This window comes from Mus musculus, chromosome 7, assembly GCF_000001635.26.
Source record: "Mus musculus strain C57BL/6J chromosome 7, GRCm38.p6 C57BL/6J".
Classification (NCBI taxonomy): Eukaryota; Metazoa; Chordata; class Mammalia; order Rodentia; family Muridae; genus Mus; species Mus musculus.
In genome coordinates, this window is record NC_000073.6 from 107,032,993 (window position 1) to 107,050,613 (window position 17,621).

At 37.9% G+C, this 17,621-nt stretch overlaps 1 protein-coding gene across 1 annotated transcript; it reads left to right on the plus strand.

The window, feature by feature from the left end:
• The first annotated feature begins 3,143 nt into the window (after window positions 1-3,143).
• On the plus strand, window positions 3,144-4,118 carry Olfr713 (olfactory receptor 713). The gene has a single exon (NM_147034.2). The coding sequence runs from the start codon at window positions 3,144-3,146 to the stop codon at window positions 4,116-4,118; it is 975 nt and encodes a 324-aa protein (NP_667245.1).
• Window positions 4,119-17,621: the final 13,503 nt, after the last annotated feature.

A 17,621-nucleotide genomic window follows, 5' to 3' on the forward strand; every position in this document is an offset into this window, starting at 1 on the left:
TTCATATAGTCTGGTTCACCTTTCTTCTCATGAATGTTACTGTAGAATACTGCTTAGACATCCACATTCTAGGATTAAATCTGAGTGCAGTTTCTTCACAATTGTATACAGCTCAGTTTCACCATTTAAATCATTTTCCATATCAAATGCAATTGTATGCTAAAAGTTGAGAGGTTAGCTAGCTGCACTTTATTGCACTCCCTCTATACTTTCTATTCTTGTACATAAATTCTTGTAGTCAAAGCATGTCTGTACTTCATTCATTTCTACTTTTGGAGTTTGATTTTTTTACTGAAATATTCTCATAATTCCATAAATGCTTTTCATGCCTTTATTTTAGTCAAGTTTATTTTCACAGTGCCTAAAATGTATTAGGTGACTGTGTTAGGTGTCTTTATTCTTCATATGTGCCATTCAAGATACTATATATTTCTTTTATAGTTAATTAAAATAATGGTTTTGAAACTTTTTTAGATTTATTTATTATATATAGTGTTCAACCTACACATGGGCCTGCAGGACAGAAGAGGGCACCAGATCTCATTATACATAGTTATGAGCCACCATGTGGTTTCTGGGAAATGTAGTCAGGACATCTAGAAGAACAGCCAGTGCTCTTAAATTCTGAGCCATCTCTCCAGCCTTAAAATTAGTTTTTTTATTCACAAATGAATAATCTTTTTATTTTTGTCATCTCTACCAATTATTTTATACCTGGCAGTTTAAAATTACTTAGCTCTGTCTTTTGGTAGACTCTAGACTTCAATGATCACTCACATATCATTAGACAAGTTACTCTAAAGGAACTGAATAAATATTGAAATTTCATTTCATTTAGAACCTACCTCCCCCTTCAGGTAGTTGATGAACTATTGATGAATATTTGGCTTTGAAACTTCATGCTTATGTTTCTAAGAAGTGTAAAAAAATTAAGGAATTTGTTATTTGGGAAGTTGCTTGTTTTGTGGGGTACTTGAAGGTTGCAAAGTTTAAATTATTTGAAGCCTATTATACATATTAATTTTCCACTTCCTTATATTAAATTATTTTCAGGATCTTAATTTTGATACACAATGGATTAGGCAACTACCAATAACCAATTGCCAATCTGGGTTCCAATAGACTGAAGAAGAAGTTCCCAGGATTGGCACCCATGAACTGAGTAGGTAAGAAAGTTGGGGTAGCCTGTTGAAGGGGTTTCATTCATCTAATCCCTTAAATGTGTTTTTAGGCATAGCTTCTTCCCTTTCCTCCTATGAATCACCTCAAAAAAAAACCCAAAAAATTTAATAAAATAATGACCTTTTAAAACTCTGTCCTTTGTCAAATTTATAGAAGCATGGGCCCTGAGACAATGATAATGATAACTATTAATTTTGTCAGTAGATGAAAATTGAAACAGTGACACATTTGTTAGGGTAAATATATATAATGTATAAATAGAATCTTTCTGGGTTTTACTTAATCATAGTCCTTTGCCTTAAGATGCTATTCGTGCATCCTAAGTTATAGTTAATAATTAATAGTTAATAAAGTATTAATAATAGTAATAATAATTAATAATTAATAGTTAGTGAAGTATTTTCAGTGTGAAGGAAGCATGGAGCTGCCTAGAAATGCTTGATTTCTTTTATAAAATGAATAATTTTTTAAAGAATGAAATAAAGGGAATGATCCAAGTTTAGGTTGCCAGTGGCCTGCCCCAGTGATGGCCAGGTCACACAGAGGAAATAAGGAGTCAGTGAGGGAGAAGTGAGTCGGGCACAGGGTCTGAGGAATATAATAGCCTGCCTGACCTGCAGTCAGAGTGCTTCTTCATTCATACAGAACTCAGTAGGCATGGATAGATACATGCTGTTCCAGAGCATAGATCATACATTGTTATCCCTCGACATGTGTCTTAACTTCCTCTTGGTCATTAGCTTAATCATCACGGATAAACAGTGACAGAACAGAACTGTCTTTTACAATCATTTTCCCTCATTAACCTCATAACCCAACATTTAAGAATACTGTGATTTCAAGGACACCAGAAAGAAAATCTCCAAGCCAGCCTGGGCAGATTGTCATATTCTGATTAGTCTGTTATTAACTCTTAATGGTCAGAATGCCAATTATCATTGGATAAACGAAAAATCTTCAGGCTGAAGCTGCTGTAATTATTATTAAATTTCTTCCCATGAAATAATATCTATATTTTATTTTATTGTAGAATTTATTTGTATGTCTATTGTTCCTTGGTCATACATCACCATACAGGCACTGTATGAGCTAACATTTCTAAGAAATGGAGTCTTAATACTTTATTCTTTTATCATTTATGCACACCATTCTTTGTCCACCAGTACAAGCTCCTGTGTAGTGAAGAGATAACACGAGCAAATCTACCTTTGTTGTATATTTTTCTCCAAGGATATACCATACGAGGCCCCCAAACTTCTATGCCACATAATGCCTGAGTGAATAGAAGAAGAGGTTTTTAACCTGATCTGCTGCCAACTCCTCTAGCCACTGAATCTTGTTTACCTTTTTAAAGTTTACTTTGTTATGATTATCTTGTTCCTGAGTGAGTACAGGGGCAGATGTTCCAAGAGTATTTTGGAGTTATAGCCTCATAAGGAGATCTCTGTTGTCTTCATCTGAGTCACAACCTCCAGGCCATAAGGAAGACCTTCAAGAAGGCCAAATAAGGATATCTCCCAAAAACCAGGAAGGATTGTAGGTTCATGACTTTCCTTGGGAAGCTTATAAAAAATACTCCTGGAAGAAAGCATTTATTCATAAAAAATTCCATCAATCCAATATTCCAAGTTGGACAAATATTAAAAGAAACTCCAAGCATGCAACATGTGACTATCAAGGCCAAAAGTGGAAGACCACATGACAGTGATTGCATCACTCAGCTTGCTTTACTAAATATTTGTCAAGAAACTACGCTGGCTTTATGACTTCGCTATTCCCATTAGATATGACCGTGCCGTTAGGTATTTGGTCTATACCTTTGTCTTCATTGTTAGACTTCACAAGGTGCTGCTTCTTTGGACAGATGTGGTTTTACCTCTTTCCCTGCCAATTATCAAGGGTCTGAAACATAAACCCAGAATCTGCTTTGTGTGATCAAGAATCTATCTCCATGAGCACACATGTTATTTATGCTCATTCCCATGGCTACAGGAAACCAGACAAGAATAACTGAATTTATCCTCATGAGCTTCTCTTCCCTACCTACTGAAATACAGACCTTACTCTTCCTGGCATTTCTCACCATCTACCTGGTTACTCTGCTGGGAAACAGCCTCATCATTCTGGTGACCTTGGCTGACCCCATGCTGCAAAGCCCCATGTATTTCTTTCTCAGGAACTTATCCTTCTTAGAGATTGGCTTCAATCTAGTCATTGTGCCCAAAATGTTGGGGACTCTGATTGCGCAGGACACAAGCATCTCCTTCCTGGGCTGTGCCACTCAGATGTATTTCTTCTTCTTCTTTGGAGTGGCTGAGTGCTTCCTCCTTGCCACCATGGCATATGACCGCTATGTGGCCATCTGCAGTCCCTTGCATTACCCAGTCATCATGAACCAAGAGACACGTGTCAAACTGGCTGCTGCCTCCTGGTTTCCAGGATTCCCTGTAGCCACCGTGCAGACCACATGGCTCTTCAGTTTTCCATTCTGTGCCACCAACAAAGTGAATCACTTCTTCTGTGACAGCCCACCTGTGCTGAGGCTGGTCTGTGCAGACACAGCACAATTTGAAGTCTATGCCATTGTTGGGACTATTCTGGTTGTCATGATACCCTGCCTGCTGATCCTATGTTCATACACTCTCATTGCGGCTTCCATCCTCAAGATTCCATCAGCTAAAGGGAAGCACAAAGCCTTCTCCACCTGTTCCTCACATCTCCTCGTTGTCTCTCTTTTCTATGTGTCTTCAAGCCTCACTTACTTTAGGCCTAAATCAAATAATTCTCCTGAAAGCAAGAAATTGTTATCGTTGTCCTACACTGTTGTGACTCCCATGTTGAACCCCATCATCTATAGCCTGAGAAATAATGAGGTGAAGAGTGCCCTCAGCAGGACCTTCCACAAGGCCCTGGCCCTCAGAAACCATATCACATAAACATCAAATCCTCTCTCCTCCTTAAATGTCCATTGGAATGACACCAACTTTTTAAATGGATGTTAGGAAGCTCAGGAGAGACAAAAACTCAGATAGGTTATTGATATCCTTCTATATTTCTTTGCCTTTCCATTGTATAAACATTGTTTTTTCTCATCAGAATAATTAGTATTTTGGATGCTTCTATGATTAATTTGTTCAAGGTATTATTTTGCTAATCAGCATGAAAGTGACATAGATTGTGCACTGTATGGAATTCCTAATGTGTACTTGGAGACATACATGAGAAAATACAGTAAAAACCGTCAAAAGTCATCCTGGCCTTTTGTCTGGATTTAGACTAGTTTGAATCCAGGTGCAAAGAAACATCCCATTCTTTATTGCATGTTTCTTTTGTTCTTTCATTTTATTTTTATAGTTTGAGACCTCAAACAGAAGAAGGCAAACTACTAATCCACGTGTATATTTATAGAACATCAATAGCCTCATTGACTTTTTACTCAGGCTCCTTCGGTCAGGTAGAGCAAGCCCAGTCTACAGTTCTTCATTTTAAGGCTCTAAACCTTTGTTTTTAGAAGTTAAAAAATTTATATGCTATCTTCCATGATACTCTCCTCTGATTTCCATGGATCTTTACAGACTCCAGTACAAGTCCTTCTACGAATGCTATTGTATTGCACTCAGTGACTTTGCATCCCAAAGTTACATGCACTGTCAGCATGAAAAGGCAAAAGGGCACCACAATAGAATAACTTAATCAATATTGAGGAGTTCAAATGGAGTTACTTCTAAGAGGAAATGGATTTTATTGCTGAGGAAGTGAAACCAAAGATGCTTAAACAAATATAATTGGAATACAATTCTAAACCCCAAGTTTTTGAATATTAGTTTTGTACTTTTTCACTGCCATATATGAAAATTGTTTAGTTCAGAGTCATGGTAAAACAATATTTTATAAGGGTGGGTTGAGAGAGAAGTAAGTGGGCAAGATTATGTTTGAGAAAAACATAATGAGCATCCATTTAATACACACTTCAACAAAATTAGCAAAATAGAGCTATATCTATAAGAATTCAATACAAATAGCCTCATACTGTGCCATGTTGATCAGACCACATTTGAAACATCCTTCACTTAGATACACATTGATAAACTAAAAAGTTTATACAAAGGTAATCACACTCCTTACATACTTTTAGACTGGAAGGGTTCAAGTGAGGAGAGGAGAGATATTTATAAAAGAGGGTTTGCACAAACATTCACATAAATCAGTAAAGCCACTAGCAGCCAGAAGAGTCATACACTAGAGTGTAGGTGAACACAGCCCAAAAGCCATCACTATGTGCCATAAGTCATATGCAGTGTGATGAAAGGGTTATTTAGAATATACTGGGTAAATATATGTTCAACTAAAGAGACCACAACACACCATGTCAGACATGAAGATTCTATAGAATAAAGTTGCAGATAGCTAAAACTAAGGGGTGAGGGCCAGGTGGAGGACTTGGAAATGGGGTAGAATTGGTGCTTTCCTTCATCTTTTTTAACACAGATTCTCTACCTTAAGTATCCTGTGTCTTATTCACCTTGTTTTTGGTAGCAATCAACATTTTTCTGAAATTATTAAACACTTTGAACTTGTAATAAATACCTTCATTTGAATGGTCCTAAATAAGTGTTCAAGAATTTTCTTTGTAACACGTAGTCTTAAAGTAGAAAACAAAACCACATATTCTGCTAATATCTCATCTTTTGAAAACTTGGTGAGATTTTGTTCCTTGCATTTTACTTTGTGTTTATAACTTGGAGAAATAGTAAATGCCTACATAAGAAAAGAGAGACTAATTATTATTAGTCTCTAGATATATGACTGGCAGAGAATGCATGTTTCATGGTGTTGTTTTCCAAAGTCACACTATAATTAATAGATATAATTAATAGAGTACTATTACAAATAAGTCATTACTTAGTAGGTACTCTTCTATGGCCAACACTCTGGAAAGACAGACTCATCATCAATGTTCTTATTCATGAAGGACGTGGACCATAATTTACACACCCATAATGGAAGTACATAAAATTAAAACTATGTACAGTCAAGGTTAGAAACCAAAGTAGAAGAGTGGGAGAGATGGATCAGTGGTTTAGAGCAGCACCTGGTGCTCTTGCAGAGGACCTGGGTTTGGTGGCAAGCTCCCACAGGCTGTCTCACAGCTGCCTGCAACTCCAGTCCAGGGGATCTCTGAGGACACTGAATGGACATAATGCATATACATACACTCAAGTAAAACACAAATAGATAGATAGATAGATAGATAGATAGATAGATAGATAGATAGATAGATAGATAGACAGACAGATAGCAAGTAAATCTTTATTTAAAAGGAAGCCAAAGGAATATTTTGTTCTAATCACAAAGTTGTTTTACTTATTTTCTTCAATAAAACGATGTATTGACATATGTGATAACATATAAAGTGTACTCTCACTCTGTGTGTCAACTCTATTGATGTCCCAAAATTCAACATTACCTTCCTTTCATGTTCTCTTTTTCTTCAGGATAAATACATGGAATATACACATAATTCTCCCTAACTTCCTTCTTTCCCTCTAATGGTCATTAACTACCTACACCTGATTTAAATTAACAATTAATTTAATATTTATGAGTCTTAATTTAAGAAGTCACTAATTAGATTAGTTGTTGGGAGCCCACTCTTAGCAGAAAGCAGCTATCATCTCTGCAGCCATCTCGGGCTATTTACTTACAGTTGGTACTTTTCCACCCTAACGAGAGACTTGTTTTCCTAGCATAATGTTTTTGCAAGAAGCCCACCACAGCCGAACACACTCTGATAACATCTTGTTTTTCTCCTATACATCCTGGACCTGTGGTTAAGTGTCTCCAGCTGCACTCTCCAACAAGTGCATATATACCTATAGTTGCCTTTCAATAAATGAGACTTGAGACTGGAGACATGAGACTTGAGGCTTGAACCTTGAGCAGATAGCCTGTGTTGTCTCTATTCTTCACTTCTCTTGCCCCTCAGTCCCCAATCTCTCTCTCTTTCTTGTGGACCCTGTTGACTGACCTGTGGACTGGGTCAATTAGTTATGTTACATAGTCAAAATAACACAATTAGGGAAAAGCTGAACTGTAAAAGAAGAAGAAAAATAAAGCACTAAATTTTTATTACCCTGGGACAAACAATGATTACATTCTGTTGTACATAGATCCATTATCTCTGACCGTTGCAACTTTATCATATGTAAATTTTATTATGCATTTTATTACTCAATATCATATCTAGAGTCCCAAGATTTGGATAACCACCAAGTTGTTACATTAAAAACAAAGATAAGCATGATAATTTGCACTTAGAATTGTAACATTTGAGTTGAATGATCAATATGAAGAAAGGTCTAAACCCTAATTATAACATATTTTTCATCTCCTGTAAATATTTTTAAAAATAGGAAACAACTGTTATACAAAATATGAAGCAAATTAACATATATAACTGTCATTGTTTAATTCATTCAGTTACCTATTGTCTGTAATCCAATTGGATTATTTGGAAGTCAAATATAAACAGTAAAGAGATTAATGTTTTTGTAGATTGACATTTTAAATCATATGCAATGAAATTCCAATTAATTGACCAAAATACATGAAAGATCATATTTTAATTATTTCGTTTTGCATATACTTACTATATGCCAAGCACTATAGTTATTAGTATTTTCATGATAAACATGAAATTTTCTGGTTGATAAAGGGGTTAACTTTATAAAAAAGGCATAATCAATTAAATGTATATTCACTTAATATGAGAGCTTCAAGATATGAAGGAAAATTCATAGAACTGAAATAAAAAATGGGCAAATTTTTAAATATTGTGGAATGATTTCTTAATTCACGTCTTAAAAATCTGTAAGCAGAACAACATAGGCTGGCCTAACCACCCAGTTCTCCCAGAGACTAAGCCACCAACCAAGGAGTGTACCTAAAGGGATCTTTGGCTCCAGATACATATGTAGCAGAGGATAGCCTTTCCAGACAGCAAAGGGAGGAGAGGCCCTTGGTCCAGGGGAGTTTCGATGCCCCACTGTAGGGGGGATGCTGGATGCTGAGGCAGAAGAGTGTGGGTGGATGGGGGAGCACTCCCATACAGGCAAAAGGGAGGGAGTGGGCAGATGTTGGATGAGGGTGGTGGTGGAGGTGTAACCGGAAAGTGGAATATCATGGGATTGGGGAGGCGGTGGAGAGGGTAACCTGAAAGTGGGATATCATTTGAGATGTAAACGAATGGAATGATTAATATTAATAAAAAAATTAAAAGAAATCTGTAAGCAAAGAAAAAAATAGCAAGCTTATGAAAAAGTCTTGAGCAAGAAAACATAAATTTCCCCCAAATACCATTAAGGAAAGACACCAGAAGCTGAAGAAATATCTCAGCTGTTAAATGTGCTCACTGTTCTTTCAGAAAAACCAGAATTCAGTCCCCAGCCCTGAAGCAGGCTAACTCCCATCCACAGGCACCTCCACCCATGTGCAGAGAAAACTAAGATGCTTCAAGCTTTTAAAAAATATTTCTAAGGAACTTAACATTTATTACTATGAAAATAAAATAAGAATTGATCACCTATAACCTCACAAAAATCTTCAAAAGCTATTAAAGCATTTAAAATGTACACAGCCAGACTCCTAAACTTCACAAATGTATCTGTAATATCAGCACTGAGGTTTGGGGTAGGGAGACCAGAAGTTCAAGGTCACGCTCAGCAAATCAGGACGGCCTCAACTACATAAAATTCACCTCTACAACAACTACAATTTAGTTTATTAAATTTCCACAATGGAGGAGTAATTAGCAGACGAATAAAAAAAAAAACTACTTTGTGTGATGATGTAAGCTAAATTAAAAGAACAAAACCACAAAATCACTAGGTAAAGAAGTTACTCTGTGAAAATACAAGAAAAACTATGTTTCAAATTTTTATAAGTGTTGCTGTTTTCCCTCCATCTATGTCTGTGCACCACATGCATGCAGTATCTGCAGAGGTCAGAGAAGGGCATAGAATCCCCTGGGACAAGCATTACAGGTAATCGTCCCATATGTGTGCTGGGACTCAAACTCATGTACTCTGAAACCAGTGCTCTTAAACACTAAGCCACCTATCCAGTCCCAAAATCCTTTCTTTCTTTTTTTTTTTTCTGAAATTTTGTAAATTGGAGAAGTTTTATTTAAAAAAAAAAAAAGTTGATACATAGAGATCAACATAAAAGGAAATTTAATTGTCATGTTAATGATTTTGGAGTTTAATCTGTACTCAATAAGTAAAGTTTAAAACATTTACATCCGGACAGTGACTGCAGAGCACATATTGGAAATAGAGAAAGCAGAAATACAGAAACTGGTGTGATAAGTGGCCTTGTTTACAACAGTGGCACTAGAAACACTTCAGATTCTAAATCCATCTTAATATAAAACTCACTAGCAAGATTTTGCTGAAAGGACCCAGATAGAGCTGTCTCTTGTGAGACTATGCCAGGGCCTAGCAAACACAGAAGTGGATGCTCACAGTCAGCTATTGAATGGACCACAGGGCCCCCAATGGAGGAACTAGAGAAAGCACCCAAGGAACTAAAGGGAACTGCAACCCTATAGGTGGAACAACAATATGAACTAAGCAGTACCCCGGAGCTCTTGTCTCTAGCTGCATATGTATCAAAAGATGGCCTAGTCGGCCATCACTGCAAAGAGAGGCCCATTGGACTTGCAAACTTTATATGCCCCAGTACAGGGGAACACCAGGGCCAAAAAGGGGGAGTGGGTGGGTAGGGGAGTGGGGGGGGGGGGTATGGGGGACTTTTGGTATAGCATTGGAAATGTAAATGAGCTAAATACCTAATAAAAATAGAAAAAAACTCACAAGGTTAGTTAAACTAGACTCTGACATCTGGGAAGAGTGGGCAGCACAGACTCCACCCACAATTCTGAAGTAAGCAAACAACATCATGCTGCCCTCTTCTTCAAGACTGAAAAGGAAAGAAGAAGAGCCCATGTGCTGGGGAAGGGGAAGGCATGGAGAGAGGAATCAGAGAATTTGGTTTCCAGATTATGAGGACTCAGCTTTGTGGTTGCACCTGACCAGCACCGTGCTTAATTTGGCAAAATAGATGGAGGTGTGGTTCACCCAGATGGGAAGCGTGAGCAAGTCCTCACAATCTGATTGCCTTAAATATTGACATTTCCACAAGTGCAAAGTTTCCTAACTGAATTGTCTCATGCTCTCTCCACAGTCTTTCTCCACAGTTTATGACACTTTAATGGAGCTCTTATAGAGTTGTACTGGTGCCCCGATTTTATTGAATATTGTTCTTAACTGTACTCACACAATGGCTAATTTTTCAATAACTTTAAATGTAGCTTGAACTCTTTCATTAAAAAGTGTTTTGTATCAGTAATATCACTCAGCTAATCAAGAGTTGCAGGAAACAATAAAAATAATTTTTCTGGCTGAAAGGAGTTTTTGTTCTTATATCTCTAGTTCTCCAAGGATCCATGCCTATCAAAATGCAGCCTTTTATTTGGACTCAGTTTGGTTTTTTCAATTAATCACGGCTTATTTAATTTACTGATACAGCCAGTGCCCTGGGAGTCAAGTCCAGGACCATCTATGCAGGAGAAAAGCACTTGACTCTTCCATCTCATTGGATAACAAAGTGGTCCTGATGTCACTGCACCCTGATAAGTGGCATTTAAACTCCACTCTCTGGTGTTTGTCATGACATGTGCCCAAACAATAAAACAGAATATATAAAATACTGGTGAACAGAGTTATGCACAGCACTGAAAACATTGACAAGTAATGACCAATGACACTGTGGTTCTCAGCACTCAAGCAGCAGATGACAGAAACACAAATAGACAAACTTTCAAAGACACTCGGCCTTTATAGAATCAGAACAGCCATAATACACAAACACATGAGTGATATATATCTGAGCACGTCCATGCACACACACACATGAATATATATGCAGTTAAATGGTGGGGATAATTAAGATATTAAGTCAATATGATATGAAACAAAAATGATACGAAATTGAATGTCAGCACTGAGAAACGGGATGATTAGTTTACAGCCACACTCCTGTGTTTGTGCAGTATGGCTGCTCTGACTCTATAAAGGCAAAGCTGAGTAGCTTTGACATTTTGTCATGATTAGCTGAATGGTATTACTGGTGCAAAAGACTTTCTAATGAAAGAGTAGAAGGTGAATTTAAAGTTTTTGAAAATTAGCCATTAAACAGAATAAAGTTAGGAATAATATTCAATAAATTTGGAACACTGGTACAACTTGATAAGAACCCCATTAAAATGTCATAACCCATGGAGTAAGAATGTGGAGAAAGCATGAGTCACACACACACACACACACACACACACACACACACACACACACACACTTTGAGGAACTGTCAGTGAGTGAAAGGGAACACCCGGAGTCTCAGATTCAGGAAGTAAATCACAAACCAGTTAATGTAAAAGAAACTTACCACTACATATACCAACCCAAAACTACTGAACCAAAGAGAAAAGGAAATACTAAGCAATGCTCAGAAAGGCCAGATACTGCCCATCCTATACAGAAGAGGCAGGGAAGCCAACAGTGTGTTTCTTAGCATACAACGATGGAAGCTAGAAGACAATTGAATGGATTGGGGATGTAAATACACACACTCACATTGAAAACGCCATGTATGTCATTTGTTGAGAAATTTATTGCTCTGATAAAAAAACATAAAATATGTGAGGGCTGGTTACAGTTATTGATGTTAAAACCCCATACATTGACCTATAATTTCAATCTACTGCAATTTTATATACTGTAAAATGGAAAGCTTCTACTAGCACGTATTGTATAAAACAATGGATTTCATGCCCCATTTCCTCATGTATATGCATCATACTCTTATCACATGCACCCCATTATTCTCTTGCCCACTGTGAATCTTCGAAAGATTCTGCCTCTCTAATAGTTTCTAACTCATCCTCTCTGATAGCTTCTTCTTGCTTTTCCGTCATACTTTTTTCTGTTGCACATATGAGCAATGTTGACATTTATATTTCCAGATCTGTTTTTTTTTTATTCCATTTTTCTGCAAACAGCAAGATTTTATTCTTCTTGCTGGAGAGATGGCTCAGCAGGTAAGAGCACTGGCTGATCTTCCAGAGGTTGTGGGTTCAATTCCTAGCACCCACATGGCAGCTCACAAATGTCTGTAGCTCCAGCTCCAGAGGATCTGATACCCTTACACAGACATACATGCAGGCAAAACACCCCAATGCGCATAAAATAAAAATAAATAAATCTTTAAAAAAAAAAAGCCAGGCGGTGGTGGTACACGCCTTTAATCCCAGCACTCGGGAGGCAGAGGCAGGTGGATTTCTGAGTTCGAGGCCAGTCTGGTCTACAAAGTGAGTTTCAGGACAGCCAGGGCTACACAGAGAAACCCTGTCTCGAAACGCCCCCCCCCCAAAAAAAAAGATTTCATTCTTCTCTACTGATAAGTAATACTCTTTTCTTCCAACACACCAAACTTCCTGTCTGTTTATTCACTGACAGACACCTCGGCTGACTTATTAACTTATTCATAAATAACGTGTCAATAATTTTTGAGTCATCATTACCAGCGTTTGTCTGGCTTTTTCCTTTGTTGTTCTAAAGGATTACTGGTTAGTGTTTTCTTTTATTCATAATTTGGTAAGTATTTGACTTGAGTAATAGTTGTTAAATCGTCCAGCCTATCTTTACACAAACTTGACAGAAATTTTAAAATGACTTCAGTGTTACAGCTTCAAGATTTTAAATGAAGCTGTACTGCCATCTTGTGGCAGAGAAGTTTATTACGTTCCTTACCCCACTTAGCATACAAAGTAAAGGGCTTCAGAATCTCATTTCCATTTACACCTTGTACTCTGTTGAAGGGTCAGGAGTGAGATGGGTTCTCTCTGTCGTTTGATTTGCATTTCCTTAGTAGCAAGCACGATGAATCGTTTTTTCCTTCCTTTGTGAACATCATTTGCCTACTTATTAATTGATTCTTTAGATGTCAACATTTCTAGTTCTCTGTAAGTTCCAGATATCAACCTCGTCGTGGAAAATACTGCCAAAGGCTGCTCCCGTCTTCTGGACTCTCTTTTCTGTTATTTTCTTGCTATTCAGGAGCTTGGGAACTTATTGTAACACTGCTTGTTGCTTCTTCCTATTACTTCCTAGGCTGTGCCTATATCTTGAGTGTCCCTCAATCTTATCCTCTACTACTTTCAGATATGAAGATTTTTACATTAAGAGTATTGATTTTTTTAACTGAATTTTATAGGAAATGAGAGAAATCTAGTTTAATTTTTTTTTACATGGAGACAAGGCACTGTCTTCTCTTCAGCATAGGTACTTTTATACCTTTTACAAATTTATTGACTATCAGATGCATTTTGTTGTGTGGATTTACTTCTGGGACTTCTAATCTACTTGTGTATGTGTCTATTCTTATGCCAAAACTGTGATTTTCTTACTCTGACAGCAGTGTGTTTTGACACCAGGTGTTTTGATCTGCCCAACATTGCTGTTGTTGCTCAGGAAAGCTTAAGGTATTTGGGGTCACTTAGGGGTGGGTTCTTTATAGATTGTTTTCTCTGTTTCTGCAAAGAACTGGTCGCTGGTAGTCTGATGGAGAGCTCATTGAATTTGTAGTTTGGTTTTAGTAACATAGCCATTATAACAATATTACCAATTGTTATATATGAGCACAGACAATATAACAATCTGTCAATCTGTGAATAATAAGCCTGTTTTTATAGACAATATGAAGACTGGTGGAGGTTTGAATTTCCTTCATGAGCTATAGTTTTCAAATATCTTGCTAAAAGCATAGATGCCAAAACAAAAATACCTAGGCTTTAATACTGATCTTGTCACTTATCAGCAAGTCTTAGTCTCTTCTTTCATAAAGAATGACACTCATAACCCTACTTAACAGCTTGATTGGGAGCATTTTTGAGCCACTGTGGATAAATCACTAAAGAGTGATTCGGGGCACATTGTAATTTCTATAGAAATATAAGCATGATTGTAATGTGATGACAGTGTTTAAAGAGTAGGGTGGTAACAGTGATAAATGTTAAGGCATGACAGAGAAACGATTGTGAGATGGTAGCAAAGAAACAAAATTGAAAAGGATTCTCTGCTAATTTGTTTGAACAGAAATTTGTGAGCTATAAGCAATCAATTTTAAGGTATTAGGACAAAATAATTAGATCTGTATCTTTTAAACTAGGCAGTCACAAAAAGATCAGGTATCAAGTGGAACCAGCTTGTAAGACAAACCAATCAAAAGTCTTTTACAATGGAGCAGGATTAACTGCAAAGAGGGTCACTTAACCTTAGAGGTTGAAGTCTCCCATCAATACAAGCTATCATATGTGGTTCAAAGCAAAGTTGACAGCCCAGAGGAAATCCTCTGGCTAACAGCCATTCACTAAACTTGCAAGCAGCAGGGACTTGTGATTTGGAGGTGGCCCCTTGCCAAGATAAGCTCATCAGGAGATATAGTTCTGCTTCCTGGACCATTACCCTCTCTCAGCTCCGATCCTGCCTGCACAACTAAGGTTCCCCCCAGGTCCCATTGGAGGCCACTGGGAGCCTCCATCATCCTCGCTCCCTGTGCAGCAGAGTAGCTCATTAACAACTTTTTAATGAAGTCGCAGACAGTGACTGCTCATTAATAAATTTATTAGTCTGCAGCCCCAGAGATTAAAGAAACTGAAAACAGAAGTCAGTGACAACAGTGTTTAGCCAGAGTAGCTGCATCAGAGTGAAAAGAGGGAACTTCTCTTGGCAGACTCCGAAACTTTTACTGTTGGACCTCTAGGGTCCTTGCAGGTCCCAGAAACTGTAATTCTGAAAATAGAAACCTGGGGGGACTAAGAACTTGATGGGATGAAGGAAAAACAGAGCCAAATGATCCCAGGCTTGGGACTTCTCTGGGTCTACTAAGAAATACTCTTGAGGAAGTCAGATGCTCCTGGGCTTCCTGAGATGTTATGGAAATGAGACATTGCTCTTGGAACTGCTTGCCATCTTCTCTTTGGTATCTGTGGATACCCTATTGTTTCTCCAAGAGCAAATTCTTTGTTTTCTAAGACCTTTTAGATTATTTTTCTAGGGATCCACTAGCCTTTTCCTCTCCCACCTTTGTGCATCTTTCAGACACCCCATCCATTCCCAGGTTTACAGTGGATCATCCATATGGAGATAAATCTCAGGCACTGCCTTGTACTTTCTACAAGGATCAGGGATGGAGCCTACTAATTGACCTCCCTGCAATAATGTGCAGGTTTAAACATACCTTAATCCACTCTCCTTAGCTATCCTAAATGCTTTCTAAATTTACATCTATCTGTCATTAACATGCATAAGTCCATTATCACTCTCTTAATCTTCAGAATAAAACTAATGTTCTCACTCTGTCACAAAATGTACTCACAGTTTGGCTCTCCCTTCTTTCCCATTACATTTCTCACTGCATCCAACCATTACTTGAATGAGCAGTCAATTATTGTGATTCCTTTTTACCCTCATCCATTTTTGCAGCCAAAAATACTGTGTTTTTCTATATAGTTTAATCTGCTTTAATATACAAAGAAAACAGGGAGAACGAAAGAAAATGCTTGATATGGAATTTCAAAAGTCCTTGGGTGTGACAAAAAATAAAATGTACTGGCACCATTAAATATATAAATGAACTCTTAAGGTGTACAAAGAATTATTTCCCTGGGATTATTTTTTTAACCTTCTATTTATTTCAATTTCTTATTAGATATTTTATTCATTGATATTTCAAATGCTATCCAGAAAGTCCCCTTTAATCTCCCCTGGCTCTGCTTCCCTACCCACCTACTCCCACTTCTTGACCTGGCATTGCCTTGTACTGAAGCATATAAAGTTTGCAAGAACAAGAGGCCTCTCTTCCCAATGATGGCTGACTAGGATACTTCATTCCTCCTTAGAATAGGGAACAAATACCCATGGAAGGAGTTACAGAGAGAAAGTTTGGTGCTGAGATGAAAGGATGGACCATCCAGATACATATGCAGCTACAGAAAAGAGCTCTGGTGGTACTGGTTAGTTTATATTGTTGTTCCACCTAGAGGGTTGCAGATCCCTTTAGCTACTTGGGTACTTTCTCTAGCTCCTCCATTGGGGGCCCTGTGCTCCATCCAATAGATGACTGTTAGCATCTACTTCTGTATTTGCCAGGCACTTGCATAGGCTCACAAGACATAGCTATATCAGGGTCCTTTCAGCAAAATCTTGCTGGCATATGCAATAGTGACTATGTTTGGTGGCTGATTATGGGATGGATCCCCAGGTAGGGAAGTCTCTGGATGGTCCATCCTTTCATCTCCGCACCAAACTTCCTCTCTGTAACTCCTTCCATGGGTATTTTGTTCCCTATTCTAAGGAGGAATGAAGTATCCATGCTTTGGTCTTCCTTCTTCTTGATTTTCTTGTGTTTTGCAAATTGAATCTTGGGTATTCTAAGTTTCTGGGCTAATAACCACTCATCAGTGAGTGCATATCATGTGAGTTCTTTTGTGACTGGGTTACCTCACTCCGGATGATATCCTCCAGATACATGCATTTGCCTAAGAATTTTATAAATTCATTATTTTTAATAGCTGAATAGCACTCCATTGTGTAAATGTACCACATTTTCTGTATCCATTCCTCTGTTGAGGGGCATCTGGGTTCTTTCCATCTTCTGGCTATTATAAATAAGGCTGCTATGAACATAGTGGAGCATGTGTCCTTCTTACCAGTTGGGACATCTTCTGGATATATGCCCAGGAGAGGTATTGCTGGATCCTCCGGTAGTACTATGTCCAATTTTCTGAGGAACTGCCAGACTGATTTCCAGAGTGGTTATAAAAGCTTGCAATCCCACCAACAATGGAGGAGTGTTCCTCTTTCTCCACATCTTCCCCAGCATCTGCTGTCACCTGAATTTTTGATCTTAAGGATTCTGACTGGTGTGAGGTGGAATCTCAGGGTTGTTTTGATTTGCATTTCCCTGATGATTAAGGATGTTGAACATTTTTTCAGGTGCTTCTGAATTTGAGCCTTGATCAGAATCTGTCTTGGTTCCATCTCTCTCTCGTCTGTCTAGTTTCCCTCCACTTTTTCAGCTCCAGGCTGCCTCCCAGGCTTGAACCCAGACATGAGAGCTGCAGGCCAACCCCAACAGATGGATATCTGTATATTAAATTATCCTTGCATCCCTGGGATGAACCATACTTGGTAATAATTGATGATCGTTTTGATGTGTTACTGGATTCAGTTTGGGAGGATTTTATTGAGTATGTTTGCATCGATATTCAAAGGGAAATTGGTCTGAAATTCTCCTTCTGTATTGGATCTTTGTGTGGTTTA